The sequence below is a fragment of the Aulonocara sp. 'chitande type north' Nkhata Bay genome, linkage group LG20, assembly GCF_057382095.1.
Source record: "Aulonocara sp. 'chitande type north' Nkhata Bay isolate Kocher_YH1m ecotype deep benthic linkage group LG20, A_spYH_male_GT1.1, whole genome shotgun sequence".
Lineage (NCBI taxonomy): Eukaryota > Metazoa > Chordata > Actinopteri > Cichliformes > Cichlidae > Aulonocara > Aulonocara sp. 'chitande type north' Nkhata Bay.
The window spans coordinates 32574134-32585906 of NC_141363.1; the positions used below are offsets into that span (position 1 = coordinate 32574134).

The following is an 11773-nucleotide window of genomic DNA, read 5'->3' on the forward strand; positions in this document are numbered from 1 at the left end:
TCACGAAAAGGGTGGAGAATCCAAAACATCAGGTGGTTTTGTTATGCTAGCATGACTTCATTTGCATCCTTGCTACTGCCAACAAGAATGTGTGGGGGAGGGTTGGAGAAGACTTGAGCATGGTTGCTTAAAACATGCTCCACAGCTGTGTCACCTGTCAAACTGGTGCAAAAATCCAAAGAAGCTTTCATGTAAGAATCATTTTACAGGAAGAAATGTGAAATTCTAATCCTAAATGTCTTAAACGTGTAATTAAGGTAAGTAAAGTAAAATGTTATTTATATATCACCTTTTAAGACAAAGATTACAAAGCACTTCACAAAGAAATACCAAGACATTTAAAACAAAACAGACAAAAAGTCTTCGATATATAATTTTTACATATGCCTTTTTCCCCCAAAATAATGACATTTATAACAAACTAAAATGTTTTATTTCTACAGTGGCTTTTGAAAACAGAATTGGTTCACAATATTTTGCAGAATACTACCATAAATTTCCATTATGCCAAATTTATATTAGGAGAAGAAGAGTCACATTATTCATGAAAGGCAGTTCAGTTCAATTTAATACAGGTTTATTTGTATAGCCCCTAAATCACAACAGTTGCCTCAAGATGAACACTAAAGCTTTATGGGTCTATGGGTGTATATTTATGGTAAATGGCCTGTATTTATATAGCGCTTTACTAGTCCCTAAGGACCCCAAAGCGCTTTACATATCCAGTCATCCACCCATTCACACACACAGGTGATGGCAAGCTACATTGTAGCCACAGCTGCCCTGGGGCGCACTGACAGAGGCGAGGCTGCCGGACACTGGCGCCACCGGGCCCTCTGACCACCACCAGTAGGCAACGGGTGAAGTGTCTTGCCCAAGGACACAACGATCGAGACTGTCCAAGCTGGGCTCGAACCGGCAACCTTCCGATTACAAGGCGAACTCCTAACTCTTGAGCCACTTGAGCTATTCACGGTCACAGAGACTGTGATTTAACATAGTCACATACCAGTGCGAAAAAACTCAGTTTTTTAAATTTAATATGCATTTAATATTCCTGTTAAATCTTATGTAAGGATCTCTTATGTGTGCCATGTTTACTTAAGAGCATAATTATATGCTCAATAATAAGTGTTCGTCTTTTTTATTGTAAAATGTAAAAGGTTTTTTCGGAAAGGATACATCTGTGATTCCTTGCTCTTGGCTCCTTCAGGAGCCTCCTCTCTCCTTGTAAATTGGAGCGCTTTAGGAGTTTGAAGATCTTCCCTAATGGCAGAGGTTAACAATTTCTAGGTCACTGGAGGAAATAGGAAGTGAGGAGGCATAAGTTGGCATAATGAAAAGCGCCCAAGGGAGGAATAAATTAGTCATCTCTTGGCCATACCTTTTTCAAATTTGCAGATGGAGAATAACTTCTGTTCCTTGTTACGCAATGGACTGAGGCCATAATTACCTCTAAAGTGTTGTGCTGTTTTCCTCTGCCTTGTAGGTGTTATCGCTGCCGCACCGTAGACTGGTGTGTTACTGCCGTCTGTTTGAAGTGCCAGATCCAAACAAGCTCCAGAAGCTAGGCCTGCATCAGCGGGAGATCTTCCTGTTCAACGACCTCCTAGTGGTAAATATCGCCCTGTCCTCTCCCTTCTGCCTCCCCTCCCCTGTCCAAACCGTCCTTACAGGGTTATTTTTGTATAATTTCAGGTAACCAAGATTTTCCAAAAAAAGAAGAATTCAGTGACCTACAGCTTCAGACAGTCCTTTTCTCTATATGGGATGCAAGTCATGCTGTTTGAAAATCAGTGTAAGTTGCACTGAGAGTTTCCATTTATTATATTCCGTGCAGCATGCTAGCTGACAGTATTTACATCACACATTTTGACGTTGCACATTAACACAGGCAGCTGGAATGGGAAGTTGAACCAAATGGGCTGCGACGTTGTTTATACTCTCCAAAACTTCAGACAGAATTCACCCGATGGGTTTCGCCTCGGTTTTGATGAATGAACCTTTTGTAAATGACTCTCTCTCTTTCTCTCTCTCCGTTTCCCATTGCCCCAGATTATCCAAATGGAATCAGACTTACATCAGCGATACCAGGTGCAGACATCAAAGTGCTTATCAACTTTAATGCGCCCAACCCCCAGGACCGCAAGAAGTTTACAGATGACCTACGAGAGTCCATTGCTGAGGTCCAGGAAATGGAGAAATACAGAATAGAGTGTGAGCTGACCGTTTCCCCTCCCAACCCACCCACCCCCGTTACTCTGTCTGCTTCAGGCTGTGTAAAGTAGAAACAGAGCATGGGTCTCATTACTCAAATGCAGCAGATTTCAAGAGAGAATGTTTACAAAGTTCACAGGATGGTTACCAGAAGGGGCGGCAGATTATTGGGGACATTAAAGCGGTTTCCATTTTTACATACAAGAGCAGGATGTTAAAAATTAAGCATATCAATACTGCACACCTCATAAATTTCAGGCAGCAAAGGGTGGCTTAATACGTAACAGAAAAAAAATGCATTCCATGGCCAAAGTGAGATGTAAAACCGCTGCCACTTACCTCAGTCTTTCCTTGGCTTTTTTTTTTTTTTTTTAAATATTACAGCTGAGCTGGAGAAGCAGAAAGGGGTAGTGAGGCCCAGCATGTCGCAGAGCTCTGGCCTGAAGAAGGAAGCAGGCAATGGGAACATGAACCGGGCCAGTCTGGATGATAGCTACGCCATGGGTGAGGGCCTGAAGAGGAGTGCCCTCAGCAGCTCCCTTAGAGATCTCTCTGAAGCAGGTATAGCCAAAACATCTTTGCTTTTACTAGCTGGGAGAAGTACACTCCTTCTGTCATCCACATCTTTATGATGATATCAAGGGGATAAAAATAGCAAAATGTTGTTTCACAGCACCATACCTTCTTCTTCCCTTTAAATCCATAATCTAACACCCCCTCCCTCCCCCCTCCCCCATGACTGGATGGTTTGGTCTGGACGGTGTTTCCTGTCAGTGTTGCGCCTCTTTTGTACTCAGCATACTTTGTTTTAGAGAGACCTCAACTTTCCACAGCTCAAAGACTGAAAACGGACCTGTTTAAGAAGAGGTTTAGCAATGCAGATTTTTTCTTTTCACTGATTGATGAAACCGACAGGCAGGTGTCACCCCTGTTCATTTGGATGATTTATTATGAGCAGTTTTTTTCCCCCATTTGTGTTTTCATCATCACTTTATTTCCTGTTATTTAGCACTTTTGCATTTGTTTAATCCAAAGACATTCCTTACAATCTGTTCCGTTTTAATCAGCAATCATGTCTCATTTCCTCATCTGTATGTTTATAAACAACACCATTCTTAAGCAGCAATGAGATGAAGACTTAGTTTCTGTCTTGGTGTTAAGAATCACGTCATACCCATGAATATCAGTGTTTAACACAGCTGCTGTGTCTCTGAAGCAAGAATACATTTCATTCATTACAGATAACAGCTTTGTGAAGTTATCAGGTGATTAACTTGATAAGAAAATGAAATCCAGTCGGGGGTCTGCCTCACTTGTTGGTAATACGATATGCTTTGTTCTTATGATCACTACCTGAATGGGAAATGATAGATCAGACAGTGAAGGAGTCTGTAGCAGAAGTCCATCTGCCCTCCTGTCTCCTTTGTTTTTTCAGTGCAGGACGTGGCATGTTAGTGGGGTCACTTTGGTTAAGTGTTTTTTATTTTGTTTTGTTTTTTCCTTTCCTGCCATGTGACATTTCATGTGTATTTACTGTGTTCTGCCCATACACATCAGGTATTCTCCTGTTTATGTGTAATTATTGGTCATATATCATTGGCTGAGTGTGCCTAACGATGGCAAAAGTGCTCTGTCCACCTTCAGACCTTTATATGCCTGTACATTCCATGTGCAGCAACCACTGTATTGCTTTTAATGTCTCCTCTGCGACTGTCACCGAGACTGGCTTTCTTGCCGACACTGACCTGGATGAAAATCTGCATCTTGCGACAACATTAAAAATAAGTTGTCGAATTTCTCGGAGGAAAAATAAAAACCGATTTAAAAAAAAAAAAAAAAATCTGGGAAAATTCTGGTGAAGCAACAGTCCTGCTTGAGGTTTTTAGAAATAGCGGCTGTGTTTTGGTAAAACTTGACTGTGGACTTTTTTCCTTGTTCTGTCAAGACTCGATGGTCATGGAGTCTGTATTTATTGAGATTTATGATAATACATTCAAACATCTTTAGGTATTGCTTGACTCAGCCTCCGTATTGCGATTTAAGAACAAAATAGCTGAAATTTGAACCTGAGTGAAGATGTACCTTCCCCATAAAGAAAACCACAGTACCACCTGTCAACCACCACCTTCTCAGACCTGAATGCCCTCCCCCCTACCTGCCCATATTTGGATCTTACTCACAGTCACAATCCACTGCACTGCCCCCTATGGGACTTGTGGGCGGCCTAAACGTGTGTAGTCGATCCAGAAGTGCTGTCGATCTCTAATCTCTGGTATTGCATGTCTCGGGCAGGCAAGCGTGGGCGTCGCAGCAGTGCAGGATCACTAGACAGCAATGTGGAAGTAAGTTGGAAGCAGCTGGTATCCAAGCTATTCTCTATGTGATGATGTGCACTGTGAAACACTCAACTTTATTTTTGGTCTTACACCTTCTTTGCTTCATAGACTCAGTCCATTTGTTTGGATCATTTATTTTTCTTCCTGGGATGCCTTATAACCTGCTTGCCTCAGTTAGTGTGCATGCGTGGGTTGCCTGCCTCTGATCCTGCCCCTTTTTTGGAAGCCAGAGAATTTCCCTGATTTGGTCATGTTATATGACCAATATACACTTTACCTTCAAACAAGCATGACTCTACTAATGCCTCCTCTGAACCCTCCCCTTGTCGCCTGTCTCTGTCTTTCATTCAATCACATCCAAGCGGTTTTCATTTGGTTCTTCTCTTTGGCAGGGTCGTAGCTCTGAAAGACACTAGGAAACTGTACACCCTCTCCAGCCTCTCTCCCTGTCTGGGTCTTTCTGTTTTTCTCTTATCCACAACCTCTCTTAAATGATGTAAGTTTCAGGGAGGAATGTAGCCTTCCTAGCCAGGGGTCTAGCAATGGGTTTCACATGGACTTAGATGTGGATGTGGATTTCATTCATTCATATTTCACTCATTTCATGTGTCCATTAGTTCATGTGTCCAGTTGTAGTCTTGGACGCTGTAAATTTCATTCTGCTTTCAAAGGCATCTTGTGGTCTTTCTCCAGTCTTAGATGAAGCATGTGCCAAAGGAAAAGCCTTTTTTTAGGAGAGTCACACCTGGATATCGAGTAATGTTGGACCCAAAACATGGGGAAAAGTGTCCAGGCGTGTTGAGAAGTCTGCACATGAGCGCCTAGTTCCTCCTGCCTTCTGTCTTCTAGATGAATGCTACTGTGTGGATGACGAGTTTGCCTGCCCCACCCTCTGCATGTGGAAACTATGCCTCATTTGATTATAACACGTTGCATGTGTGACTCTTAGAGGGGTTGGCACATTGACTACAGTGAAGAAGTTTTTTTTTCTTAACTTCCTTAATGTAATGATCTATATTTCTAACAGTATTTATTTAATTTCTCTTGTTGCAGATTTACTGTATGTCAAGGCAGTTAGTTCCCTTACAGCAAAACCTTTTTTTGGATTTAAGCTCCCTTCATCGTGAGGTCTTTTTCCCAAGCTAAAATTTTCCTAGTGTTGGTGCTGCCTCTCATGAAAACATTTTTGGTTTCTCATTTGCATGTCCTATAACATTTTGCTACTTGTTTATCTGAAAAAAAGAAAACTGTGAATTCATCCTGCTGGTGCCTTGTAGCTATAATTTAGTGTAGGTGTTCTGCAGTAGCGCAGTGTCTCACAGACGCACTGTTACCTTGTTTTTTTCCCTCCTGCAGGGGTCCATCATTAGCAGTCCACACACACGAAGGAGAGCCAACACGCCTCGCGAGAGCGTGCCCCGCGGCCATCCATCCATCCCTAACTCAGCATCGACTTCCATCCTCGGGTCGCTCTTTGGCAGCAAGCGAGGGAAACCGCCGTCTCAGAGCCACCCTCCTTTCCCCCAACCTGGTCACCCCACTCTCATATCGCACAAGCCCCACCCGACCAACCTCCATCACACGGCGCAGGTGGTGCACGCAGTGCAGACCCAACACCACGGCCACCATCCCCAGTACTGCACGCAGAATCCCCCGCCTTACCACCACCACCACCACTACCACCCCCCACCTCACACGCAGTACCACCAGCACCCAGCCTACTCCTCACACGCACACCAACACGGCCATTCGCAGCACGGCCATTACAGCCAGCATTCCCACCACACCTCGCACTCGCAGCACTCTCACCACCACAGTCAGCAAGTGGGTTCGGCGCCTGGCGGACCCAAACCCAAACACAGTGGCATCAGCACCGTAGTGTGATGCTCCTAACTCAGAGAGGAGAAGCAAGGAGGGAACTTATTGAAGAAGGGACATTTGCTTACACCAAAGGGACTGACAGCATAACTCTATGGCCTGTCCACTGTGTTTCTGCTGCTGTGATGGAAACCAATCACATGCAGCCACCTTTTTTCACTTCCAGGTCCAATAAATATATGCAGGATGGATATTGGACTCAAATCTTCCACTAAGGGCCTTTACTAGCTTGCCTGATCAGGGACTTTGGTCCCATCGGGGTTTTGGGTGTACTGGGTATGGGTGGGGTTCTGCACAGGAAGATGCTCTTTGTTTTCCACAAACACCATCCGGCCGTGACAGCTGAGGAGAAAATAGGCTTTCTCACCAAGCTTCTCCCTGCTACTCCATTCCCTCAATAACCTGTCTTACCTTCACGTAACCACGGGGAAAAGATGGCCTGAGACGAAAACTCAGCTGACTGTTTTCTCTGTCGCAATGACATCACTTGTCGTGCTCAGCCTTTAGGAAGTCAGTTTTTCAAATCTTTGGTTTTGCGGATCCCAACATCATCTGAATGCTATTTGTTGTTGCCTCCTGTAGAGCTCATATGTAGTGAAAAACCTAGATGTAATCATTTCACACTAAATTAAATCAAAGGACAGGTGAAGAACTTGACTGAGTCAGTCATAGTAGTTCTAGTGCTGTATTTACTGTAGATGACAGCTATATGTGTTGTCTCCTAGCTCTCATAAATAAATGTGCCAATTATTACTGCATAATCTATTTAGTCAAGACTTCATGTACAGTATATTGTGTGTAAAGTAATTTGTAAGATTATACTTGCAATTATTATCAGCAAAAATGAACTTTATCAGTATTATACTGACTCTATGGTAACAGGATGTAGATCTGAAAGGAGTGAACTCCCATTTAGTCCGGCTGTTAATCTATTCTGGAAATTTTGCCTTTCCAAATGGATTAGAAAGAGTCTCTGGATGGCAGCTGTTGCATATGGGCCTCAAAATGCTGTGGAGTCACAGCTGAAGCTTCAAAGCAGACTCCACTTGTCAACTTTAGGAGCCGATAAAGTAGGTCGCTCGTTAGCTCTGCTTCCTTCCAATATTGTGGCTGCATAAGACGTAACGTAGTGAAGAATAACAGCGAAAAAGGCATTTCCAATGCTACGTGGCTCTGTTTCTGTTACAAAAGCAAAGTGCTGGACATGTTAAGTCTGTTGCCTTTAACATGTGCAACATCTGCCTCCTTGACTCTCAAAATCAGAAACATTTCTTAGCTCTTCTTTTTGCCTTGTTTAGAATATTTTTTTATTCACCAGGATTCGGTGAGTGAATAAAATCAGTTCTTACATAGTGAAGTATTTTTTCATCTTTTTTTCTATTATATGTGCAATATCTTTGTACTGATTTTGTACATTAAGAACAAGCAAGGTGTCCCTCCTATCTGTGCATTTTTCGTGTCGCGTCATTATTTATTTATTTTGGTTTTTTTGACCCCTGTCAAGAGTCTTTTCTCAGTAAATTAATGTCTGGCTGTCCTCACGGTCTCATTAGAGGTACAGACTTGGAGTTCAGTGGAATGTCAAGTAAGTGATAATTTTGCATGTAATGTTGTTGATGTGAGGCTATCCTCTGCACATTGTATAACAAGTCAGTGTTACCATAGCAAGTTAAGTGCAATCATGTTCAGAAAATGCAGACTTGTACTGAAAGTGGAGGTCTCTTATCTTGTCGTCAGGACAAGATTCAGGTGAAAAAAGAAAAATCTTTTTTTTTTTTTTTTTTCATTCAAAATAAGGAAAAATATATAAAAATATATATATATATATAATACTTACACAGTTCACAGTGGAAAGAAGAATGTGTGTATATATTTTAATAAAAGGGAATATACTTCTCCTTGGGCTGAACAGAAATATTTTGCTGGATAAGCACATTTGAAAGAACACTTTCATTGTTTTCAGGAAATGCAGTTACAATATACAAAAATGCAAACTGAAGAAACAAACTGGGTATATGTAAAGAATAACTTTCTACATTCTACAAATAAAAGTCTATTCTAGTGTGTAAATTAGTGACAGTAAACTGTTTGTCCCGATATTCAGGTTGTAAATGTATTTTAACATTCACGAAGAAAAACCATCGCCATAAGTCAGGCTTACACTCACACGTTTGTACTCATGTGACTTAAGACGGACATATCACATACTGGACATTAATGATCAGCTGAATGTGTCGCTCCACTGATATCATATCTTTGCTATAACTCTGATATCTTGGGATGATTTGAAACTGTTTAATCTGTTTATTTTTTTGGTGTGTGTTGTAGTTCTTCAAATGTCTACAGTCATTCTTTGCGAGAAAGTACCCCGGCAATGCACTGCATGGATCTGATGCATCATGTGTCCTATTCACTGTGAGCTAATGGGGGGGATTCAAAAAAAAGTTGGCCTATGAATTTTGACTTCTCCTTTGGTTTTGATTAGGTTGGAATTTTCAGATGTTGATGTGTTCTTGTTGTTCCATGTTAGCCTGGTAGTTACTAAAGCTCAGCATGCATTTCATCAACAAAGCCATTGTGTAAATTATAAACATGAAGAACATTGCACTTCCTTAGCTGAGGGCTTTCATCGTGTAAATACGGGATTTTGATGTGCAAACAGATGAGCTGCTTGGCTTAGAGGGTTTATCTTTATGACGCTGTTAAGGGACCAAGACTGGGGCTTAAAGGAGATGTACATAATGTGTATAGGATCAGTACTCTATTCTCAAGTTAAGATCAGGATGTATATACATCACCTCATGGATGGATGTGAGGGGTGATATATGAACATATCGACTGTCTCTGCCTCCAGCAGTGGTGAACTGACATTTGCTGTAGAAATCAAAAACAGACTGTTAGGAAGTTTCCTGCCATTTACATCCAGCTCTCTTTTCATACGTACAGCCCAGCGTACACACAGACAGATGACACACATCCTGCTGCAAGCTGTTCAGTCTGGCGTGAGACACATTATAAAAAAAGGAGGAGAGAGGAATGGCCTCATTTATATGTGCATTCTGTTTGTACAGTGAATAGTGAGTCAGTAAGACCCCAGTTATTGTAAAACTTCAACTGTGACAATGTTGAACACAAAATAAACAAATATATGACTTATGGTATACGTGTGTCGTTTGTTGTGACTCCATGGTTAATACAAATCAATCTGTCTTCCCCCTTTTTTCGGGCCGGGCATTTCACATTAGGGTCTTATCCTTAGCCTCTCATATCTCCCACTTTCCACTAGTGTTTCGGTGTTTCCACTAGAGGACATGAATAAAAATGACATTAGATCTGAAAATCTGTGCCATGACACCACCTATGGGTGAAAAGTATACACAGTTCTCACAAAGATCAGCCTGTGAAAATGGTTGTGCCTACACTTACCTTTCAGCTTTAAACCAGTTTTGTAAATCTGAATGTGACACTCTCACTGTCCATTCTGCTTTGTAGCTCAACATTTCCATTAAGAAGCGTTTTCTCCTTGCCCTCGAGCTCAAACAGTGTTAGGTTTCCAAAAAATTTCTTATGTGCATTCTAATCCTCACAAAGCTTTTCATGCTCAGAGCTGTAATTTGCCGCAAAATGCCCCTCGTGCCCTCGGCATCGCCGTGGACGCTAGTAATAAACACTCTGTGGGAGAGTTTCAGATGGCCCCGCCACTATTTTAGTAGATAAACTCTTATCTCTTTTAAGCAGATGGATTTCCTTCATGTCGTAGGCGCTATAACCGTTTGTCGTTGGTGGAATCCTCAAACTGATGCCGTTCTGTATTACGCGCGTGATTATTGTGAGCTTAGCAGCACATCAGTTACAAAACAGGGATACCTTGACATGGGGAGCATTTCTGAAATATTCTCGGGCTCAGATTTTGCACTGGACTAGGACTGTGGCAGTATGATGACATTTAAAGATGACTGGCACTCTGGAAGGTTTGTAAATTGTATATATCTATATTTAATGGGATGGGTATATATGGGTATATATCTATATTTAATATCTATATTTAATGACTTAATATTTTTTTCTAAAACTTCAGGCTATCCATGAACAATTGAATTCACCTTACACATTATTTCACTCATACACATTAAGATTTCTCTCTATAGCATCTTCTAAACCATTTTACATGAGACATTTTCACATTAAGCAGTTTTATTGTACTTCAATCTTTTTCTGATCCTATAGGATGATCTTCAGTTTGAGCTTCGTGTTCTTCCACGTCCTGGTAACACACAGTATCATTAAGCCTTGCCACTGTTCAACCCTCGGGCCTGCTGGACTGGTAGTTAACTGCAGCGCTTTAAACCTCGTGGAGGTGCCTAATCTGCCCTCCGACACCACAGAGCTCCATTTGCAGAACAACCGGCTCACCTCGGTGTCTCCAGGCCTGTTTGACAGATATACTGGGCTGAACAAGGTTTCCCTGTCCAAGAACCCTTTCCACTGCGATTGTCAAATTCACTACCTGAGGAACTGGTTGCTGAAGAACAGGGCTATTGTTTTGAAGGAGCCCGTTTGCTTCAGTCCAAGCTCTGTGTCTAACAAAGCCATCACCGAACTTAGTGACGACTACTTTTCTCACTGCGCTGTTGCAAACTGCACTAATGGGATATACAACATCATAATAGGAGTAGCACTATGCTGCCTCATTGTTCTGCTTCTGTGGAGCTTGAGTCTGGCCAGAAATTCCAATTTCACTCTGGATATAGATGAGAGACACTCAGGATTCGAGGCCGACTCCTTACGTTCACTGAAGCCCAAACACAGGAAGAGACTGCACACTGGACTATCAGAGGTCAGTGTCGACTCAGAGTCTCTCGGTCATACGGAGGATCTAGAAAGGCCGCTTCTCAACATGGAGTTACTGCCACAAGTTTTGGATGCGTTGCACAAGAAGCACAATATAAAGATAAAGGCTACCTGAGTGATGTTAGTCCACTAGAGTTACTCTTAAAGATTAAAGGGAACCCTAAAATATCCTGGCTTTTTGAAATAAAATGCACATAATAGTAGCCATTGGCTTGCTTGCCTAAATCATTTTTCCTTTAAAAAATAAAAATCCTCTGCTGGTAAGTGTCTTGTCCTTGACTTTTCACTCCTTTATTCATGTTTTCGCACCTTAAACTATAACAGACCCTTAATTGTCCTTTAAGTCCTGAAGGATTAAACTCTGAACATTTTGGTTATTTTGTAGATGATGCATCAAAAGTCAGTTTTGGTTGTTTTTTTTAAGTCATCTGAACTTTCTTTGCAGTCATGTTTTAGTGGAATATACTATACCTTTCAGTATTTCAGCTTCT

General features: G+C 41.7%; 2 protein-coding genes across 8 annotated transcripts in view; both read left to right on the plus strand.

Moving 5' to 3' along the window:
- LOC147306016 (IQ motif and SEC7 domain-containing protein 1-like) overlaps positions 1-9585 on the plus strand; it is a 100610-nt gene extending 91025 nt beyond the window's left edge. For 6 of the 7 annotated variants that reach the window (XM_086278651.1, XM_086278652.1, XM_086278654.1 and 3 more), the window contains 6 exons: positions 1490-1615; positions 1699-1798; positions 2056-2217; positions 2602-2778; positions 4510-4559; positions 5910-9585. In XM_086278651.1, coding sequence (XP_086134777.1) covers positions 1490-1615; positions 1699-1798; positions 2056-2217; positions 2602-2778; positions 4510-4559; positions 5910-6437 — 1143 coding nt within the window. In that variant the 3' untranslated portion in view covers positions 6438-9585. The remainder of the gene's footprint in view (positions 1-1489; positions 1616-1698; positions 1799-2055; positions 2218-2601; positions 2779-4509; positions 4560-5909) is intronic. The other variant, XM_086278657.1, reaches the window with a different exon arrangement.
- Positions 9586-10241: 656 nt separating this feature from the next.
- On the plus strand, positions 10242-11538 carry gp9 (glycoprotein IX platelet). Its single transcript, XM_086277568.1, has 2 exons — positions 10242-10402; positions 10659-11538. The coding sequence occupies exons 1-2, from the start codon at positions 10368-10370 to the stop codon at positions 11395-11397; spliced, it is 774 nt and encodes a 257-aa protein (XP_086133694.1). The 5' UTR covers positions 10242-10367; the 3' UTR covers positions 11398-11538.
- Positions 11539-11773: the final 235 nt, after the last annotated feature.